This window comes from Bombus affinis, chromosome 1 (genome assembly GCF_024516045.1).
Source record: "Bombus affinis isolate iyBomAffi1 chromosome 1, iyBomAffi1.2, whole genome shotgun sequence".
Classification (NCBI taxonomy): domain Eukaryota; kingdom Metazoa; phylum Arthropoda; class Insecta; order Hymenoptera; family Apidae; genus Bombus; species Bombus affinis.
The window spans coordinates 17,143,343-17,163,707 of record NC_066344.1 but is presented as its reverse complement, the minus strand read 5'-3'; the positions used below and the strand labels follow the sequence as shown (position 1 = coordinate 17,163,707).

The following is a 20,365-nucleotide window of genomic DNA, read 5'->3' as shown; positions in this document are numbered from 1 at the left end:
GTTTTCACAGTAACTTTTTATACTCTTTTTCCTTTTTCTATTTTCTACTTTTTATTTGTATCGTGCACCGGAGATCAATTTGACAGTCATTGGAATAGTTTTGACGTTAGGTGTCCTTTACAATAGTAAAATGTGTTCACCGATTGTAAGATATATCCACTCAGTCAGACATTAACATTTTTGTTAAAAATATTTTTTTATTGGAAAATGATATAAGCCGAATTTTCGATATTTGAGACAATCGATATAATGGATACGTATAAAGGATCACCGCGCGTATTGAATATATTAAAAACCTAAAGTAACAGAAGAATTAATATTCATGGGTAATTCGGAAAAGCAGATCTTTGCGTTTTTGTAACCTTTAATAGGTAATTCTTCTAGACATATGCGAGATAAATTCGAATCTGCAAACCATTTTTTCCTAGAATCTACAATTTTCGAAAATATCATCTAAACATTTATATATGTTTAAATAATGATCGAAGTGAAAAAGACACCTAAAACACGCCATTTTTTCCTTATATTATTCAGTTTATTTCAAAAACTAAAAATCTGGGAAATAATTTAACCATAGCACGCAATAGAATAGACATTTCTGTTCAGGATAGCATCAAGAAAAAGTAGAAAATCATATTTTGTTTCCAATATAAAAGCGAAACAGTAACAAAACACATAGTGGTGGCAGTGATACTCAATGTTGGTGATTCCCTCGTCTGCCGCTCGGTGTAATAGAACCGCTAAACGCGCGCGGCTGTTATCCTCCAGTATTGAGTACCATTACCGTTGCTGCGTGTTTTGCCAAAGTTTTTCGCTTTTATATTGGAAACAAATCACGATCTTCCAGCTTTTCTCGATGCTTTCCTTAACATAAATGTCTGTTGCATCACATGCTATAGTTAGATTTTCTTTTACGCCTTTAGTTTTTAAAATAGATTGAAAAACGTAAGGAATGTCCACAGAATTTTTTGCAACTCAATTGCAACTCACTAGCTGCTAATGTAGAAGCACAAAACATTTCCGAAATTGAAAATTTGCAATTATGTTCAAAATTATTTTTTTTTGAAAACTGTGGGTTCTAGGTAAAAACGTTTTAGAGGTTCGTGTTTACCTCTCTACGGTCTACAGAAATCGCCAATTGAAGGTTGCAAAATTAAATACGTGTTAAACAGTGTTATCAGCGACGAAATCAATAGTGAATATTCGATGTAATTATATTCCCCTTTATATTTCTACTATATAACATCACTCTATAAACTTTCCAGTAATGATCAAAGCTATGAAAGACTGTAATTAAGACCAAACTACAAACAAAGTGAACATACACGTATGCTTTACACTCCTTCGTCAAAGCTTTCATTCGTTTGAATCTCTCCTAACTTGTTACGTCTTTGAAACTTCTTAAGACATATATAACGTGTATAAGTACAAAGATCTGGAAATTAGTAAACGAGCTTCAAAGAGTTCGTATGGTAGCTGTTCCGTGCAACATACCGCCTCTTGTTATCTTTCAGGACATTTTCAAAGAATCTGTTAATCCGAGCTTCCATCATGGCGGAAAGAACGCATCGTGTTCCAATGTGTGAACTCCTGTACAACATACACATAAGTACTTTCCTCTTCCACGAGATTCCTCCAACACGAGTTTTTACCTTCCTTTGTCACCTTCGTGCGTCTGTTCATTTTCTCAACATCGCGTCGGTTCTATCTGGCACGCCTCTGTAAACAAAAGCAAAGCCGCATTGCTGGGCTCCACGATGCACACAGAGCGGGAGAAAGAAGAAGAAAGGATACGGCGAGGGTGGTCTGGAAGGGGGAAGGGATCTTTTAAAAATAGCTTTCTCTACAAGAAAGCCTCGAGTGGGTTTCTCTAATTAAACAGAATTTCCTTGGTTAACCACGCTGACAAGTGTCGCCAGGACTCTCTCTCTCTCTCTCTTGTTACACTGAATCTATACTTGCGCCACTGTCACTGCGGCTAATTATGCAGCTTAGTGACTTTTCTCAATTTTCACTATTTTATTTCAGTTTTTCTTTTTTTTCCAAAGATTTATTGTATTACTAGACAGTGAAAACTTTTATATATTCATATTTTTATGAACACATTTAAAGAAATAGAACTCAATTAGAAATCTCTTTCAAAAGAAATTACGAAAGAGCACTTTGTAAATTTTATATATTCTTATATGTTACATTTTGTAAATTTTTGTGTATGTAAATTCTCTGTAAATGCATTGACCTTTTTGATAAATTTTAGTTGGATTAAGCTGAAAAGGCATTAGGTTAAAAAGCCTTCTCCTTATTATAATTACCTCACTGAGGTTTCTATCTTTGTTTCTCCCTTCCTCAACCCCTTTTTTCCTTCCTCTCTTTTAATCTACAGGTCCTACAGCACGCCAAATATACAGAGCGGACTGCTCGAAATTTCCAACGTCTGATTTACGTCGATAATATCGTCTCCAAGAGGGAAATGGGTCAAACGAATGTTACGTGTTATCAAAGGGAAAATTTGATCGAATAAAATCGTTCCAACGGAGACGTACGAAGTAGCGTCGAACGTATTACATGTACATAGGTTAGGGTAGCCTTTTGTTGGTTCTATGTCGATGAAACTAACAATATGTATTTATCTGCTCGTAACGTATTTAAGAAAGCAAGTTCGCACAAAGTGCGACTTCCTCGCTAGGTATAACTAGACTTAGAGAAGAAGCTTATCTCCGTTACGACCCAAAAACCGTTTTAGATACATGATAACTCATTTTAATAATAATATTCGGTTCATATTATGAACTGAAAGGTTTAAAATAGTTCAAAGTTCCTTCAAGTGGTCAAGTTAATTTGACATCTGATATTTTTTTTGGCAGAAGTTATATATTTATGTTTAATATAACATTTTCCTTCAGAAATAGCAATATCGTGTGAATGTAAATCAAATGGCAATTTCGAATGACTTACTTCGCGCAATTAAATGTTTTTTTTTTTTTTTTTTTTTCATTGTCAGAATTCACTGCAGAAATTTCATCTTCGGCTCTACTTTTTTGTTATCTTGGCTTTTTCTTAATCGCGAGCATCGTGTACGTTGGTTGCTGGTGGATTTTTCCTCTGTCGTTTCTGTGACTGCTTTCTATGTTTTTATTTCGTTAGTGCTTTATAATTGAAGAAAAAAGCGCTTCCCAAGTAATAAGGGCGGAATCTCTAAAACGTAACTTTCTTACGGTTCTGCTATAGAAAAAGCTCGAGTGGACGTCCGTAATTAAAGAGAATTTTCCGAGTGACATGTCAAATTAACTTAACGACTTTCGTACTGTGTTACGCTGGAGTTTTAACGATTTCGAATTCCCCTCCCCCATTTCATCCTTTCTTTTTAGCTCTCCTATATATATATACACATACATACACTCTTGTTACGTTCCACCGCGTGGTCTAATGATTTCAAAGATTTCAGAGTGTGATGTATGTTTGTTAGCCGGTAGGCATTTAATTTTCGCTAAACTAACAAGGATACGTTTGAAATTGTCCATATACAGGCACGAAAAGAATTTTTCTGTAAACGAACATCGTTATTATTTGATATTTATCAAAGCGGAGATTAAAGAAAATGTTTCTCCATTTTGTTGATAAATAAATAAAAAACAGTATAATTACAGGATTTTTTATTTTTATACTTTATTATATATATATAAAGCATACTAATGAAGCGCGTAAATTAAATTATTCTCAGCAAATGCAACAGTTAGAGAATTCGATTCATTGTTGCTTATTACTGCAAGTATTATTGTTGAAACGCATTGTGTTCAAAATCACAGTAGGTAATGTATGCCTATGTTAATGTAAACAATTTTATTGCTCATAGCACATAGCGTTTTGGAAGAAAAAAGACCCTCTATAACCTAAGGTCCTACCATAAACCGAGTCTTATAAACCTACAGGAACCGTTAATCCTGCAAGTATTTTCGGTTTATAACTGGTAAAGTTATAAGTAAGTCATTAGTAAGTTCTATTGTAAATTCTATTGTAAAAGTATTGTAACTATATAGTATAGAAAAGCAGGTAATTACTTAATGGGGAAAAATCAAATAGTTGTCTAACGGAAAAGCAACTTTTTCCCATAAATACTGTCGCCCATGAACCACATTGGTAGGAGGCTTCTTCCTCCTATCTTCAGCGTGGCAAATAAATTTTATAATCCTGTGAATCGCAGTGTTATACTCCAACAACTACCCCTATTATCTTAACGGAAATTAGAGGATCGATCTATTCGTGGCGTCGATCATTACAATCGTAACGGGAATTTACGACGCGTTGACGCGTTTTCTCGCGACCACGTCTACCCGCGATAGCTCGAAAATACAGAGAGATTACAAAAATTTGATGGCACTCCAAAGCATTTAAAAATGATCAATGCCTGATCACTGCTATCTTGTGTTTTGCCTTACAATTAATCTTTTCATATATTGTTATATCACTTTATATTCTACTCCTGTGGCGCTTTTCATTATTCAAATAAATCCTTCAAAAATAGAGTTTTCTCTTCGTCAAAATTTTTACCATGACATTTATCGAGAAATTAAATTAAGCCTACAAAAATGTTGTAAAATCGCTTTAGGTCTCATACATAAAAATAATCTATGAATAGAAGTATCTGTTGCACCAATGCAAGATGGCGAATAACTTAGCAGCAGCCACTCGCTATACATCTCTTCGATTTATCTTTCTATTCGAAATTGATTTTTCAACGGACATGTCACAGAGAATGCAGAGTTACGCTGCTTACCCCCTACACCCATGGATGCTTGCAGATCCTGAAAGCTTGAGATTCGCCAAATTCCATAGTTTACAGTCGAATGACGAGGACAACTTCCATTCTCCACCTAGAGACGTATAATACCATTCCCAACCTCGCAACCGACAAAATCTGAAAATAAACGTGTCGACTGAACTTTCATGGAAATAGTTTTTATTGTTATAAACTTATATATGCATCTATTATATTTGCACATACATATATCCCTGGAAATATGTAATGGAAAAATATAAGAAAAATTTTGGATATCATATTTTTCTATTCATGGCTAAAGCATTAAAGGTGAGAATATATGGTAGTGCGATATCTCGACCAGTTTCCTGTGCAGCGTCGTTGCTCAGGTCGATAGCATTCGATATCAGGCGTTGCTGTTGGTTCCATAGAAATGGATATTATAACTGATTCCGTTCTCCTCTTCGTCCTTACAACGCGCAGGGAGGGAAAGGAAATCAACAATACAGTTCCTCGTTAAAAGGATCGTTTCTATGTAGTTTATCGACTCGCGCACCCGATTGCTATCTTTGCCTGTCATAAAAACATGCTTCTTTTTATCATTTTCTTATACGTACTTCAATTCTACGAATAATAACTCTTATTAATATTTAAACAGACATATTTTTCTCTTTTTTCACTGTATATACCATACGTTCATGTCTTGAACATTTCTTCAAAATTCAAACGTAGGAAAGTCAATGTCGTGTGTATGTGTGTAAACAGCAAAGAACCAAATAAATCCTGAACATACATTTTTAACCTTTTCGACCTCCCTGAAACGCGCTGCCATCGTAGGATTGAAAAGTTTACCTTAGAGGTAAACAGAGAACCCCCTCATGACGTCCTATTGTGAGAATTGCCTTCCCAAGGAAAGAACACGTGGACGACAGGCGATTAGTTATCGTCAAAACACATGTCGAGGGTTATTCGTGGTTGGAGAGATCACCGTGTTACTTTTTCACGATAGAGATTATTTCGTGAGTCGACATATGTCCCCCGGACGTATGACATCGAGATACTCCTTCCAGAGTTCTTTCAACTCGGAAGGTTTCTTTCGATGTCTCAGGGTGATGTCATGCTCATAAAATTTACCCTAAGGACTCCTTCAATTATCGTAGTTATAATAACTGTTTACAGACAGCGTTGCCACTACTGTTCGTGCGAAAATTTCAGTTTACGGTTACCAGGGAAATACCTGATGACCTATTAATACCTGAATACCTATTTTAATTGTACGGAGGATATATGCGGTGACTCACGAAAGTATGATTATGTATGATTGTATAAGTTAATGAATTAATTTGATTATACTGATAAAATTTGAAACCATTAAACGTATTATGTCTAAGTTATAAGATATTTATCGCAAACATATATTTAGTAAAAAATTAGTTTACTGCATGAATAGCCATTTTAATCATATAGAAAGTGTTAAGAAATATCCTACATACTGGATACATATTGTGGTTTATTAATATAATGTATAATTGTAGCCCCTATGCATTGTATTCGTAATAAATATTTTCTAACTTTTATGTACATTGTGTATTCGGAAATAGTTTCTAGAAGTGTTCAAGTATTTTTTCCAGCCACTGTAAGTTTTATCGGTTCCTTTATAAAAAGACAGGATCGTAATGTTTCGTATAGCTCATAAAATTCCCTTCGTTTTCGGATTTCAGCCTTCTTCTTTTTTACTGTTTGAAATATAAATACGTATATATAGCCAGTGGTTATTGTGACTAACTCGATATGCCACTTCACGCGAAGGCCATTACGCATAAATACAGTTTCTGAATTACGATCACATATTATTATTATTATCGCAATGATTGCAGATGACGCCCACTGTATGAGTAATTAGTAATACATATTCTTGGACGGTAATTCCATCTCGCAAATAACATGGACTACTAAGCAGTGTAACACGATACTAGAAACTTTCTTCATCGATGTCGCCACAACAATAGGCTGTAGGAATGCTGGAAGTAGCGGTTTTTGTTGCGTGCGATCGCAGACTTTGCTGAGCCTTGTTTACAAACAACTTATCGACATGTTATTACGCAGGGTTGCGGTTTTATAGTCTCGTTTTTCTTTTTTTCGCCAGTGTCCAACCCTCGATTTAATCGACCGAATAACACACGAGAGGAGAAAGTATACGACACGTAGCTCGTTTTAAAGTTAAAATGGAAAGTCGTTGGATTATATAAGAAATTCTGAATTATTCATGACTGAAATTGAACGATACGGATTTGTTCCATTCTATCGGGCATGCGACACAAAAAGTATTTATTGAAATTCTTTCATCTTATTATTCGATGAAAGTTCTTGAACTTTCCTGTCGTCCTCGCCACACTATCAAGGTTGTAATATCACAAATATAAGGTTTTTGCGAGGACGAACTGCTCGATCGTCTCGTTAGTCTTCTTACTCGATGAAACGACTAACAATAGTGATGTGACCAGATATTGTAACGACACCACACCTTACATCGATCTTCGCAATGTCGATACATCTACTACGAAGAAAATATTCGTGTCACGTTTGGCAACAGATGAAAGCAACAAAGTTACTCGGATAAACGAAATTGTTATCTTACCAATCTTTATAAAAAGATATGTTTATAGCTAGTATATCTTTGACGTCCAACCAAATACGTATTGATTTATTCGATTTGGTTTGGTATATTTGAGATGTTAGATCTTTGTAATATTTAGAATGAACATTATCCATTCAGGTCAATTGAAATTCAATGAGAACAAAGTCCAAATTTATCCCTATTGTATTCCATTTTCTCTTCAAAGAAATGTTTGACAGTTGCGTATTCACACTGTGACAGACTAAAGAATCGAATTTGAAATGGAGAGCACGAGGTTGCAGTAACAAGTTTTCCGGTGACTTTGTCCTTGTCTTGCATTTCGTTTCCGAAACAGCCGGTTTGGCAGCCACTGTTTCGCACAGGATCAATTTCAAGAGATCTCTTTGAAGACGCGCTCAAAGCGTTGCATATTATGCGCCTCTAACCGTACATCGTTCAAACGCGTGTGATGCAAGGAAGGACCTTGAAACAATGATTTATGCGTATCGTCATGTGCACCCTTTACCAAATCAATCTGCAGCTTCCGTGGCCGGGATCGGTCAGGGCCGTCGTACAGTGTCGCAATTTTGTCGCGCCACCACACGTCGTTCCGCATATTTATGAACCTCCATTGAAAATGCACCGCCTTTTCTCACAAAAATTTAGTGGACCAGCCAACGTTTTTACATATTATGCACACGTATATATTGTAGGATGGATTTAAAAAGATTAAAAATTTAATTCCACTAAAATTTCGTCTCGTTAAAGCGTCAGATGTTATAATAACGAACGTTGTATGAACGTTATATTAATGAACGTTAAACGAACAGATGCAAATATTCTTAACCTCGGAATAAGATAGTGATATTTTGTCTCGACTGTTATCGAACGTTCATTTATAACAATGATCAGCATCTTTATATGTATACTGTCTGTGAAAATTTGACAATAGAAGACAAAGCTTTCCACGAGATACACAAAGTGGTAATTAATCTCGAAAATTAATTCAACGAACAATTATCGTGGTGAGAGATATGTATTGAAAATAGCACGCTCAGTACGCCATATGTTCTTCGGAATAGATTAAATTTCCCGGATGATCACGTCGCTTCGAAATTATAATTATGGTTTATTCGATATTCTGTACTAACGCGTATCGGAATAGCCTGAAAGTGATTCTGTATGTAACATTAATTAGAAACATAATTTGAGGAATGTTGTTCTTTTCCGTTGTATTATTCGAGTGTTACGATCTGTTGAATGTAATACCACTTGCTAGATTTTAAGCGATTAATAAGATCAAAAAACTTAATTGATTTTATAAAACTTTTATAAAATACAAATACTCAGAGAGGACACTTGCGAAAAGCGTTTGTAATCTGGGTATATTGCATCTATTATAGTCCTGCCATCGTTCATTTGTGCGAAGTTTAATATACGTAGCTAATTCATTTTCCGTCTTCCTTTTACCACAGTCTTTGCCTTCTCCACTTTTGTCTCTGACCAGCTTTTCCTTTATTTAGGGAATATGTTCTCTTTAACTTCGTGCACACTTTATTTCGCTTACTTATGAGCTTTTTACTACTTGATCCTCTTAATCGTGTATATATTATATATATACATATATATATTATTACATGTAATTCCTTAAATCACTACTATTTCTTTGTCTCTTTTATTCCCATTTATTGCCTTCGCGCACCTTTCCCCCCTTTTTTTATGATATTTCTCTTTTCTTCAATTACTTTTCCAATTTTCAATTTACTCCTTCTTTCTCTTTTCTTCCTTACTCTATTTTTCGTCTCTTCCAATTCTTTTCCCAGAAACTCGCATACATGTTTTCCATTTCTTACTTCTTTTTTCGCTCAGTCATTCCATTTTCATCAAAGTTCCATTTTAGCCCCTTTATAATTCTTCGAACTTTTAAATCCTTTTCTCTCCTCCTTTTGACAAACTATTTTACTCATTTTCACTCGCCTCTTTCGTTTCCTTTTTGATTTCCACCCGTCCCCATTTCTTTCGATTTTTCTTCGCGTGTTCCCGATTTTTACCCTCTCCCCTTCTTTTCTTCTCGTTCTTCTGCCGCTCCCCTCTCCTCCGTACTCTTTCCAGCGATCCCTTTTTTCTCTCACCAATGGCTGTTCTTTTCACCCCATAAGAATGCAGCCTGTGCGAAATGGCACCGCTACGAACACGATTCGCGGAACTGCAGCTGCCGTTCATTAACGCGCGGTTATTAAACTTTTCGCCGCTGGTTTCGGCCCGATTTGTGCTATTCTCTTATGCCTACCTCCCTCGTTAAAATTCATTCTTCCAGGCCTTCAACATTCACAGCTATTTTCGCGTTAATCCTCTCTTCTGTTGGGATTCCGAACGAACTTCAATTTGACATTCTGTTCTTATGTGTTGAAATGTTGTTACACCGCCTTTTATACAATTTACTCAATACGAGCGGAATTAATTATTAGAATACTTCCGATGTTGCGTAGGAAGTTTAAAAATTATTGTACTAAAGTTAATTATAGTATGTGAAGGAAATTTGGTTTAGGAAATGTTCACTTTGTATTTACAACTGCTATTTACAATTTACAATTACTTTGCACGATTTAAAAAGACTCAGTTTTTTTTACATTATACAATTCTTAGTATCACTATCAATAATTTATTATGAGAATAATATGTTTAATAAAGCTAAACAATTTCTATATAAATAATTTTTAAAAAATTTATTTTAAAAGTGCAGATTTATGTTTGGAAGTTTAATAATTTACAGAGGGATACATAAAACTGAACACTGTAATTTTTCTACGGCTTATAACCTGTTTGATATATAGCGCCGCGAATATTATATCGTGCAATATCATTTTCCGTGAGTAATATTACTAAAAACGGAAATTTTATTGTGCCTTAGTGCCGTAAAATTAGTGGTTGAAAAACGAAGTTCGTACGAAATTTATGCTTCATAAATCGTACGCACCTGACAGAGTTCCGTAACGTTAATTTTAACGAGGCATTGCTGCTTTGTCATACGCTGACATAATTATTAACCTACAAAAAGTATATAATAAAAAACTATTAATAGAATTTGAAAAAAAGGTAAAACTATCTGGTGCGGTATTTGTTTAAATTCAAGTAAAAACTACGGATATAAGCTTTCAAAACGAAGAGTGAAAAACGAGGTGAAGGAACCAGCTTAATTATAAATTTAAAAAGTTGCAAGCTAGTTTCTCGTTTGTAACGCCTCGTTAACGAAGACAGTTGCTTCTTAAGATTAATTAACATCCCTCTCGTCGAAACGAGGTTATAATACGTCGGGCCGCGAGTTCTCCCGACATTAAAAAATCATTGCTCCCTTCCCCGTCATTCCATGACCTCTTTTTTTCTTTCAATCTGCGATGTTTCCCGCGTTTCGATAATAATTAAACCAATCTGCACGAACAAAATGCTGGTAGTGCCTGATCGACTGAACTTTAGCCGAGCCATTCGTACCTGTATTAACTGCTGCCGAACGTGAATCCACTTATACGAACGTCTAACAATAAGATGTAAAGAGTAGCAGCACGCGTTATGCGATTCTCGTGCCTCGCAGTCGATACAAGTTTGCAACATTATTACGTATTTAAGAGCAAATATTTCATTGAATTCTCTGACATGAATATGAACTTCTATTAACCGATTGAAAAATCATGATTGATTAGGGAAGATATAGGTAGATTCCTATTATATGAACGACCTGGTTATATGAACTAACTTGTCCCCCGACAGGCTATCAGAACACTCGTGCCCGCTTTCAATGTCATAAGAGATTGACGAACATCCGTCGCAATTTCTATTGAACTTCGGTTGCCATCAAATAAATTCCTTCGTTTCGTTGGAAAGAAACGTGTGCCGTCATATTTTAATCGCTTTATCATTGTATTACGAAATTGTCGTATTGTCATAACCTTCGACTTCATTGTTAGAAAGCGACATACGTTTCACAAATACTATAAATAATTAATATTTGAATTTTGTGCGAAGAAAAAGATAGAAAGCTGTTCAACAATTATTACATTGAATATAGTATAATCAATAAGAACAAAGAAATTTATACGAGGAATATCAAACGTGTACACTTGGTGGAAAAGATATATATATGTAGCCATAGAATTAATCAGGCTCGAAAATATACATATTTTATTCTATACGTAATATAATATTTTAAAATGAAGTAAACAAGAATATTTTATAGACTACCATCATAAACAAAATTGAAGGTGTTCCCACTTTAAGGTCTCTTTAAATTGATGAAGGTATCTATATGCGTACGAGACGTATACGACCCTAAAAAGATCAATCGATGTGCCTTGATAATGCTTTAATTTACAACCTCGCTACACCTAATACTCCTATCAAGAGTATGTACATATTTAATATATTAGATAAAGGAAAAAGCAACTGCGTATATAAGGATGAAAGATAAAGTCGAGCTTTTGAAATGGAAATATAATCCATCCTTGTTCCATGGAAATAGAGTTTGTTCAAGACAATGAACACCAGAAACGGTAGTTTTATACGGGTACCACGGAGTATTAATTTACTTCCAACGAGAAATGCGTGCGACGAATATCCTCGGTAAAACCATCGCAATTTCCATAACGATATTAGCGCTCTCTGTTTACTAATCGCTAATTACGTGTAGTCGCTCATTCCGCGAAAATTGAATCCACGGTTCAACGTTAGTCACCGAGTAACGATTATTATTTTTCATGCAATGTTTTCTAGTGGAGCTCATTAGTGAAAATGATCCAACGTTGATTGTACACAACGTGTAGCGATAAAAATTTCCATAGTATTTCTCTGGCTTCTCCCTTCTTCTTTCCTCTTCTCAACCTATCCTGTGTCGTATCCTACTTTGCTCTCTCAATCTTCAGTTTTAGCAACAGTTAGCGAATAACTGAATCGATATCGTTCGATCTTCTGGTCTTTGTTTCTTTTAGGAAATTAATTGAGACGTGGCATTCATTACCGGGAGACATTTGATCGTCACGATTCGAGCTTTTCTGTATTGATAATTTCTTTTTTATGGAATACCGAAGAATATACATTTTTCTCTCTAACTTTTCCATTGTTTATCAATTGCATTTTTTTTCCGTACATGTTTATGATACACATACATACTGATATAAGTACAACAAAAGATATTAATTCATTTAATTGGTACTTTTAGGTTATGGATGACCCATAGATCCTTGGGTTAAACTATTCAATTTATAGTTATTCAAGTGGGGCTAGGTCCTCTTACATGGTAATTAAAAACTAGTTAAAGTAAAAATTAAAATTAAATAAACTAGTCAGTTGAGGATAAAAATGAAAGGTAACCTAGAAAATTCTTTTCTAGGTTACCTTTATTTATCTTCTTTATCTACATTTTAACTGTAATGCACCCTTGCTACAAACTTATCACTCATAATTCATAAAACTTGTCTGCCATATATCACAAAATACGTTATCCTCAGGTTATCATTTGACGAGCAAATTTCTTTTGTGTTACAAACTAAAAATTACAGAAACGACGTCCTATTCTATTTTACGAGTTCTTATTACTAGTTTGAGGTTAGGTTCTTATTACTAGTTTATTATTCTCATTAGTAATAAATTAAAATAGAAAAATATTCAAAGACAATTGTGCCCACTTTTTGAGAAACTAATATATTCGAGTTATGTCACAAAGCGAAAGCGCGGCAAAAAGTAATCAATTTGTTACTTCTAAATGTATTGGTCGAAATAGGCGTTTTCAACTGCCGTAAACCGTTCATTGCCGATACGCACGATGAAAAGGGAAAATTATATAGGAATACATAGTGTCCCAGTTTTATCGCTTTTTAAAACGCGATACCATGAATATTTTATCGACGATACCGGTGAACTGTTACGTTCAAAATTAACTTTCCCCCGGTAAAATAAAGGCAAGGCCGCCAGTGCGTGTAAGCCGGTTATGTATTCGACGTTTATTGTCCGAACAATTTCGATTGATTGCACCGCAAAGTAGCTTCGTAATGAGATAAACATATCATTGTTTCATTGGCATTGATTGTCGAAATCGTTGACACAAATGGACAAGATTTCAGTAATTACGGTGCAAATGTAAGAGACAAACGAACGTTTCCTCCTGTGGAAGGGTGACGAATTGCTTTTGGTATAATTTTCTCGCCCCCGCACTTCCCTATTAATTAACCTGACGATTTAACTCGTCCATGCATCTGTGTCAAACATCGGTTTACATACAGAGCGAGACACGTAAAATACGAGGACCAAAATATTTTTGTGAATATTAAAGATATAAACCTAGAAATTTTAATCAAAATAAAAATAAAATGAAAAAAAGCAATTATTCGATTTAATTTGTTTTTTGTGTATAAAAATATCAATCAGGTTTCAAGCTCATTTTTTTAAATAGAATAGCATATTTTAATCGGTTACATTTACTGCAAGTGTCTAACAAACACTTCATCTAATATTTTATATTATAAGGCACATATGCAAATAAGGTTACAGGTTGATAACAAAATAACCATAAAATGAAAGTAGCAAAGAACCTTCTATCTTTACTAATCGAATAGCGTTTTATCTTAGTAATCCCTGTTGTTATGTCGAGCCTCTGTGTCAAACATATAATTGTAACTTGTAAGCTCAGATTAAACTTTTTTATTGCTGTATCTTCCTAAGACGTCATTAGAGGGTTAACATTTCCATTTCATCCTAACAATTAAATCCTTAAAAAGTATTTAGTGGTCTTGATACCTTCTTGACGAAAGCTTTCACGAATTAAAAAATACAAAGTAAACCAAACGATTAAGTCCCTAAAACATTCGATACGGACAACGTTTATTGAGAAATTCAAATGTTACGCTTTGCGTATCTCAACCTGTACATGTATACAGTCAAGCATGTAATTATTCTACGCAATAAATTGGAATTTGTTTACGTCTAAAGCCATCGCCCTCCTCCGTATTTAATCGAATATTAAGACAGAAAACATTCGACGTTTATTTAACCGGTTCATTTAGTCCGGTTCTTCCGGTACAACGGCGCCCCGTTGATTTCAATAATTACGAGGAGAAGCCATTGAGGCTTGCAGCTTTGGCAATTAGTACTTCCCATGTTGTCGAGCGATTACAAAATTTACGAGGGACAAATGGGCGAAACTTTCCGACGATATGCAAACTACGGCCTTGTTTGACCCATGTTTTTAGACATAACTTACCGCTTGAAATAAAACGAGCAATTATCTTGTCAATAACGATGAAAGTTCCTGTAAAATAAAACGTTGTTATTCGTTAAAATATTGTTCACGCGTTATTGGCCAATCGTAATTCTGCTCGTGCATTAACTTGTGCCATTATTATTAAAATATGTAATTTATGTTATACGTATAAGTAGTTATTACAGTATCATCTAAATTGTTGCGTAGTATCTTATTGAAATAAACAAAGATCTTTTAACGTTTTATGTTTTCTTCTATTTGGGGAAAATATAAATAATCTGTTTGTTACGTATAACTTATAATACAACGTACAATGTACAAAATACTAAGTCTTATGCAAAATTATTGGAATTCGTTTACTCCGAAAATATCCATGTAAAAAGATAGTAAAAACGTATAAAACTTATAAAAATATATGCAATTACGATATTGTTTTAAGAAATGGATTCGATCTGATTCACGCACAAAAGAAAAACTATGACTCGTGGTTTGATGTTTGCGAGAAACTTGTGATAGTAAAAACATTAGTTCTCCCCATACGGAGTTCCAATCTCGCGGCAGTGGCGCGAACGAATTGACCCGTAAATTTTGAACGTGCCATACACGGACGAAAAAATAGCATTCGAATCGTGTGTTGTTAAAGGTCCGTGAGAAAACGGAAAAAAAAGGAACGTCGCCCGTCAAATTCGTGTTGGCACAGTGAAAATTGATTTGAGCGCGATTTTTCAACGAACGTCCGAATCTGTTTCCACGAAACCGACAGAAAAATAAGAACATTTTCGAATTCATGGTTTCTTCGAATTTTAACTGTGATTGTTAACTGCGAAAATTTTTGATTGATTATCCTCGAAATATTTGATTGAAAATACTTTTCCTGTAAACGTTTGCTACGTTTGAATTTAAAGGATGTTTCAAGAATGTTAGATAAAAATTTAGGTACAGGTTCTATCCTGAGGAAAAAAAAAAGAGGAAAAGAAGTTGATATATTTGTTTTGGACAATAAATTTACTTATAAACTCACGTTTGTATGAAACTTTTTCTTGCCTTTGACATATACAACGTGTATCTATATAGATAGGAATATTCCTGTCGATCATTTTTTAAAAGCTCTATACATATATTTCAACATGGCGATATGTTGAAGTTTCTATAAGAAAACACGATGTTTCTTCCACTTCGATCTCATCATCCACTTCCGGTAGACGTGGATTTTTTTCTTTACGTTCAAGCCTATCCGACCTCGTTTCTCGATGCTCTGTCATATAATAATTAAAAGAGCGCTGATTAAAGGCGGAAGATTAACGAGGCGTTCAGCTTATCTTATTTTCTCACATTTCTTTCCTTTTTTGTGCGCAGAATGAAGCTGTGGTGGAGTTTGGCGCTGGTCGGTGTCGCCCTGTTGATGATCATCGTCACCACCAGAGCGGAATCTGATCTATGGGAGGAAGATGACAAGGAGGTTCTTGTACGAACTGTTCGTGGCACCAAAGAACGAGGTATATATTAAATTTAATTAAGAATCTATATATACGTCACGTTGAAATAAGGTGAGATTGATTCCGGAGATACGTCTTTTTAATATAATAAATTAAAAATGAGAAGAAAGAGAATCGAGGCTCCTCCAATTTCTTTATTTCTGATTTCGACTGAACTCCGGATTGGGAAGAAGAAAATTTAGTAGTAAATATTAGTCTAATATATCCTAACCCAAACCAATAACATTTAAATAAATTAAATAAGTAAATTAAATTGAGTAATATCAATTAAGTCAAATCTAGTCCAAACCGATACCAATTCAAAATATGCATGAACTTTATATACGCATAGCTTTTGAAATAATGATCGTCGCGTCGTAAAATCAGTATCCCTTTTTCAAAAGTCATATTTAAAAAAAAAAAAAGAAAAAATGGAGAGGGAACAAATACAGAAATAAGAAACCTTCAAGCGTTTTTCGGCTTTGATCTTTCAAATACAACTTGGTTTTCTGGCCAAGATTTATTTACGTTCTTCGAAAAGTCTTCATTAAAAGTTCCTTTGTAAGATTGAGTTTTAGAATTTCAACGGGTAGAATTGAAATCTTGCAAGTTCCGCGTAGGGTCCGTGTTACTTTCGTCAAGAGACGAAGAAACTTAATATCTGTTAAGTGTTTACAAGATGTTCGAGTCAGGCTGTTTGTTCGCAGAAAGGTCGGTAGTGTAGTATCATGGCGTCGGTAACCGGGTCCCCTTTAAATTTCGCTTCCATGGAAAGAAGTCACGTCCACTGTGTATACACATAGTTACTCTTCGAAACCTCCTCGCAAGTGTTTTGTCTTCAGAAAAGCTCAGAATTTCTTACCAAGTAAACATTTTAGGTTAGATGATGTCGGCTATGTTTGTTAGAATTAGATCGTCTTTACCGAACTTTAAATATTTAGACGGTTGTATCAGTATAAAATAGAAGATTGTATTAGACACGGTAACTTACATCGAGTTTGAAAGCTGTGGTAACATTATTATCCAAATGTTAGGTACCCAAATAATCACTCAAGTACATAGGATATCTTAAGTATCAAGTATGTATATCTGTTTTAGGTTAAGATATTCAGGAGCGTTGCATATTTTAGCCGTTTCAAATACTTTTGATATCTACTTTAAATATAATATTTCAGATGGTTTCGGATCTTCAATATTTAAGAATCCATATACTTATTACGCTTGCTCTAGTATTCACATACACACTCAAAAATTTTTAGTATATATATTCGAGTACTCTTACCGTTTTAGATTCCATGCTACAATCTCAGCTACCAAATGTCTATATTATACCCTATGCTCTTAATTTCTCAAGTAAATATATTCTTCCGCCAACATAACCTCCAAACTCTTATCATTCAGGTGACCTGTAAACTTCCTCCACGAGTTCTTATCTTATCCTCGATATCTCTACGAACCAACAAAAAAAAAAAAAAAAAAAAAAAAAAAATCAATCCTCAACTGACAGTAGTAAACAAAGCAGGAAAGAAACTGAAGATAACGTGACACATTGGCGAGGTCGATCGAGCGTATAACATATCAAGAAAAGACGGTCCTCGGTGCGGATTGAGCGGTGGTATCGCGAACCCTGGCTTGCGGAATGAAAAGCCTCTTTTGTCTCTATGCGGCTCTTTCTCTCATCTTTCGGGCTTCCTCTCCCGCGGCCAGGACTGCGAATACAATTGAAATATCATCCAGTGGCGCGCACCGTTTCATTGTCGACTAAGATCATTTGGTCTTAGAAATTTATTCGGACCAGGATCGTGCTTCCGAAAGGTCACAGGCGCGGGCGTGAGAGAGGGAAGCAAGGGCTTTTCTTCGAGTTCCTTTTCAGAGCGGAACAAGTCGCCGAAAGAAGGGCAACGCTGAAATTCCAACTTCGAGGATCACATTGAATTACAGGTCGAGCTACGAAGCGCACGCTATGGCTTTTAGTTGCTGCGAGTTTCTACTCGCACGTTTTCCATCCTCGTCTCAAACTCGGTAATTTTACTCTACCGAGTTCTTGCTTGTTCTAGGGGTGCAGGAAGTTGTATCAGAGATTCGGCGTTAGAAAAAATAGTATGAAGATTGTAGTTTTATAGTAGCGTTTATTTTTGCTTAATAATGAGAAGAAAAAATTTTAAATATTGTTTCCTCTATTTTTGGTTATAGTTAAGTTTCCTTTTTATTTTCTTTTTGGATTATAATTCATTTTATATTTTATATTCGAAACCTAAGATGATTGTATAAATGTTATTGTATATTAACAATTAATATGACTATTTCAAACTTCGGCTCAATTTTTAAGATACAGATTAGTATTTCAAAGTCTTTTTACTGGATTTTGAAATGAGATTATAGAGAAAAAAACGAAATGATGTTTACACATCTTGGAGCCTGAAGCATTTCCTTGAAAATAGAAATTGAAACCGAAAATAATTATAAATATTCCATGGAGAGACAGCTACAATCGTGAACGTGTTAATCTGCCTAGAGCAATATATTGAATGGTCATTGAGGAAAGGGCTAAACTCTTATGTGGTAATTAATTTTCCTGTTCGGAAATTTCTCTGTCCACTTGATCGGTCGTGCCTCCAATTATCTCTATTGACGTTTTGCATCTGTTGACGCAGCATCCGGTAGCACTTCGTCGTGCAGATACGTGAAGGGTCAATGGTCGGAATGCGACTCGAAAACCAACACGCGGTCCCGCACACTGAACCTTAAAAAGGGAGACAAGTCCTGCGAGCAGACCAAGACCATCCAAAAAAAGTGTAAAAAAGGTATGAAACTTTTATTCGTTATTCGTTTCCACTTTTGGCAACCCTCGTTCTTTAGTTCATTCTTGATTTAATTTTTTTGAAGTTTATGTGATCAGCAGACTGCGGATTTTTTTAATACTGTATGCATTCTATGTATTTTTGTACTTTTAAATTTCCCATTAATACATAAATATTTACATATTAATAATTACATATTAGTATTTACTGATTAGTAACAAAAATCAGAAAAATATTGTTCATTAATTAAGATGTTTCGAGAAATCACAAAATTATAATAGAATGTGATGTTTGACAAAGTAACAGCACTGAACAGCATCCTATTTGATAGTACTTATTTTATTCATCGAAAGGATTTTTGCAAATTTTTTTATCAAAGGACAAAAGGAATCCAAGCAACTGGAATGACTAATAAAGAAGAGAAAACTCTATAATCAGAATCAGTTCTTTGTTACTTTCTCATCAAAGAACATTAACATGCACTATCCCATTCCGAATTCTCTCATATATAATTCATAAAATTCCAGAAGAAGGCTATTTGATAAATCTGATAAGGGTATTTAACCGTGACATGTTTGTATTTCGCTGATATTGAACAATGCACGACGTGCCCTTCGCTAATTAATACACACTTTAATTTGGAGACACGAACGAGGTTGAATAATTCTTTACATAGAACGAGAGTTAATGGACCTGACTAATTAGCGAGAATCTCAGGAACGTCTTAATTAATCGAACGGAACGAAGAAGCACGCTTCTAGTTTATCGATAATTTCGGACAACGGTGCACAATCCCTGTGATAAAGGCATGCTAAAATGACCATGTCTCCGTGCGTAATCACTGTCATAATTATGTTAGTTAAATTTGAAACCAGTCTGAAAATTTATATGCAAGTTACGAGATATTTATTGTAAACATATATTTAGTAAAAATATTAATGTTAAAAATGGTTCTAACGAATATATATTTAGGTTCATTAATGTTTCGTATAGTATAAAAATAAAAAGTATAATATAAATATTTCGTATGATATAGTATATTTAAAAGGTATATATATATATAGAAGGTTCCTATTTTACATACAACTCGAATATTTTTGCGACCAACTGTATATCAGAATGGACGAAATGAAAAGAATTGAAAGAAAAGTACATTGTGGTTAAAAGCTCGTTAAAACAACGCTATCAAACGTAGACTGGTCACGTTCAACGTACATAAACCGACGTACGGAACTTTTTAATTTAATGGACGCCGCTCCGTTCCCCCGCGTCTTTCCAATCGAGTTAAATGTGACATTTAGAATCTAATCTACCGCAATGGCCGCACAGATATTTCGATTTCGTGCGACGACCATTTGCTTAAAGGACGCCACTTTGGGAAACTAAATTAAAATAAATTGCCACGAATGTCATTCCCAGATCGATGCTTTCAATGCGTACAATGAATAAAGTGTTGCCATCTCTTAGTAA

The 20,365-nt window shown here is 34.7% G+C and overlaps 1 protein-coding gene and 1 long non-coding RNA gene across 3 annotated transcripts in view; one reads left to right on the top strand and one right to left on the bottom strand.

The window, feature by feature from the left end:
* The window catches only part of LOC126914949 (uncharacterized), a 42,398-nt gene that overhangs the window by 17,666 nt on the left and 4,367 nt on the right, over positions 1-20,365 (top strand). For both annotated transcript variants that reach the window (XM_050719265.1, XM_050719255.1), the window contains 2 exons: positions 15,976-16,115; positions 18,749-18,898. In XM_050719265.1, the coding sequence (XP_050575222.1) occupies positions 15,977-16,115; positions 18,749-18,898 (289 nt within the window). In that variant the 5' untranslated portion in view covers position 15,976. The remainder of the gene's footprint in view (positions 1-15,975; positions 16,116-18,748; positions 18,899-20,365) is intronic.
* On the bottom strand, positions 16,165-17,240 carry LOC126915090 (uncharacterized). Its single transcript, XR_007710024.1, has 2 exons — positions 17,086-17,240; positions 16,165-16,987 (listed from the first exon to the last, which is right to left on the bottom strand). It is a non-coding gene; the product is annotated as an uncharacterized LOC126915090 (long non-coding RNA).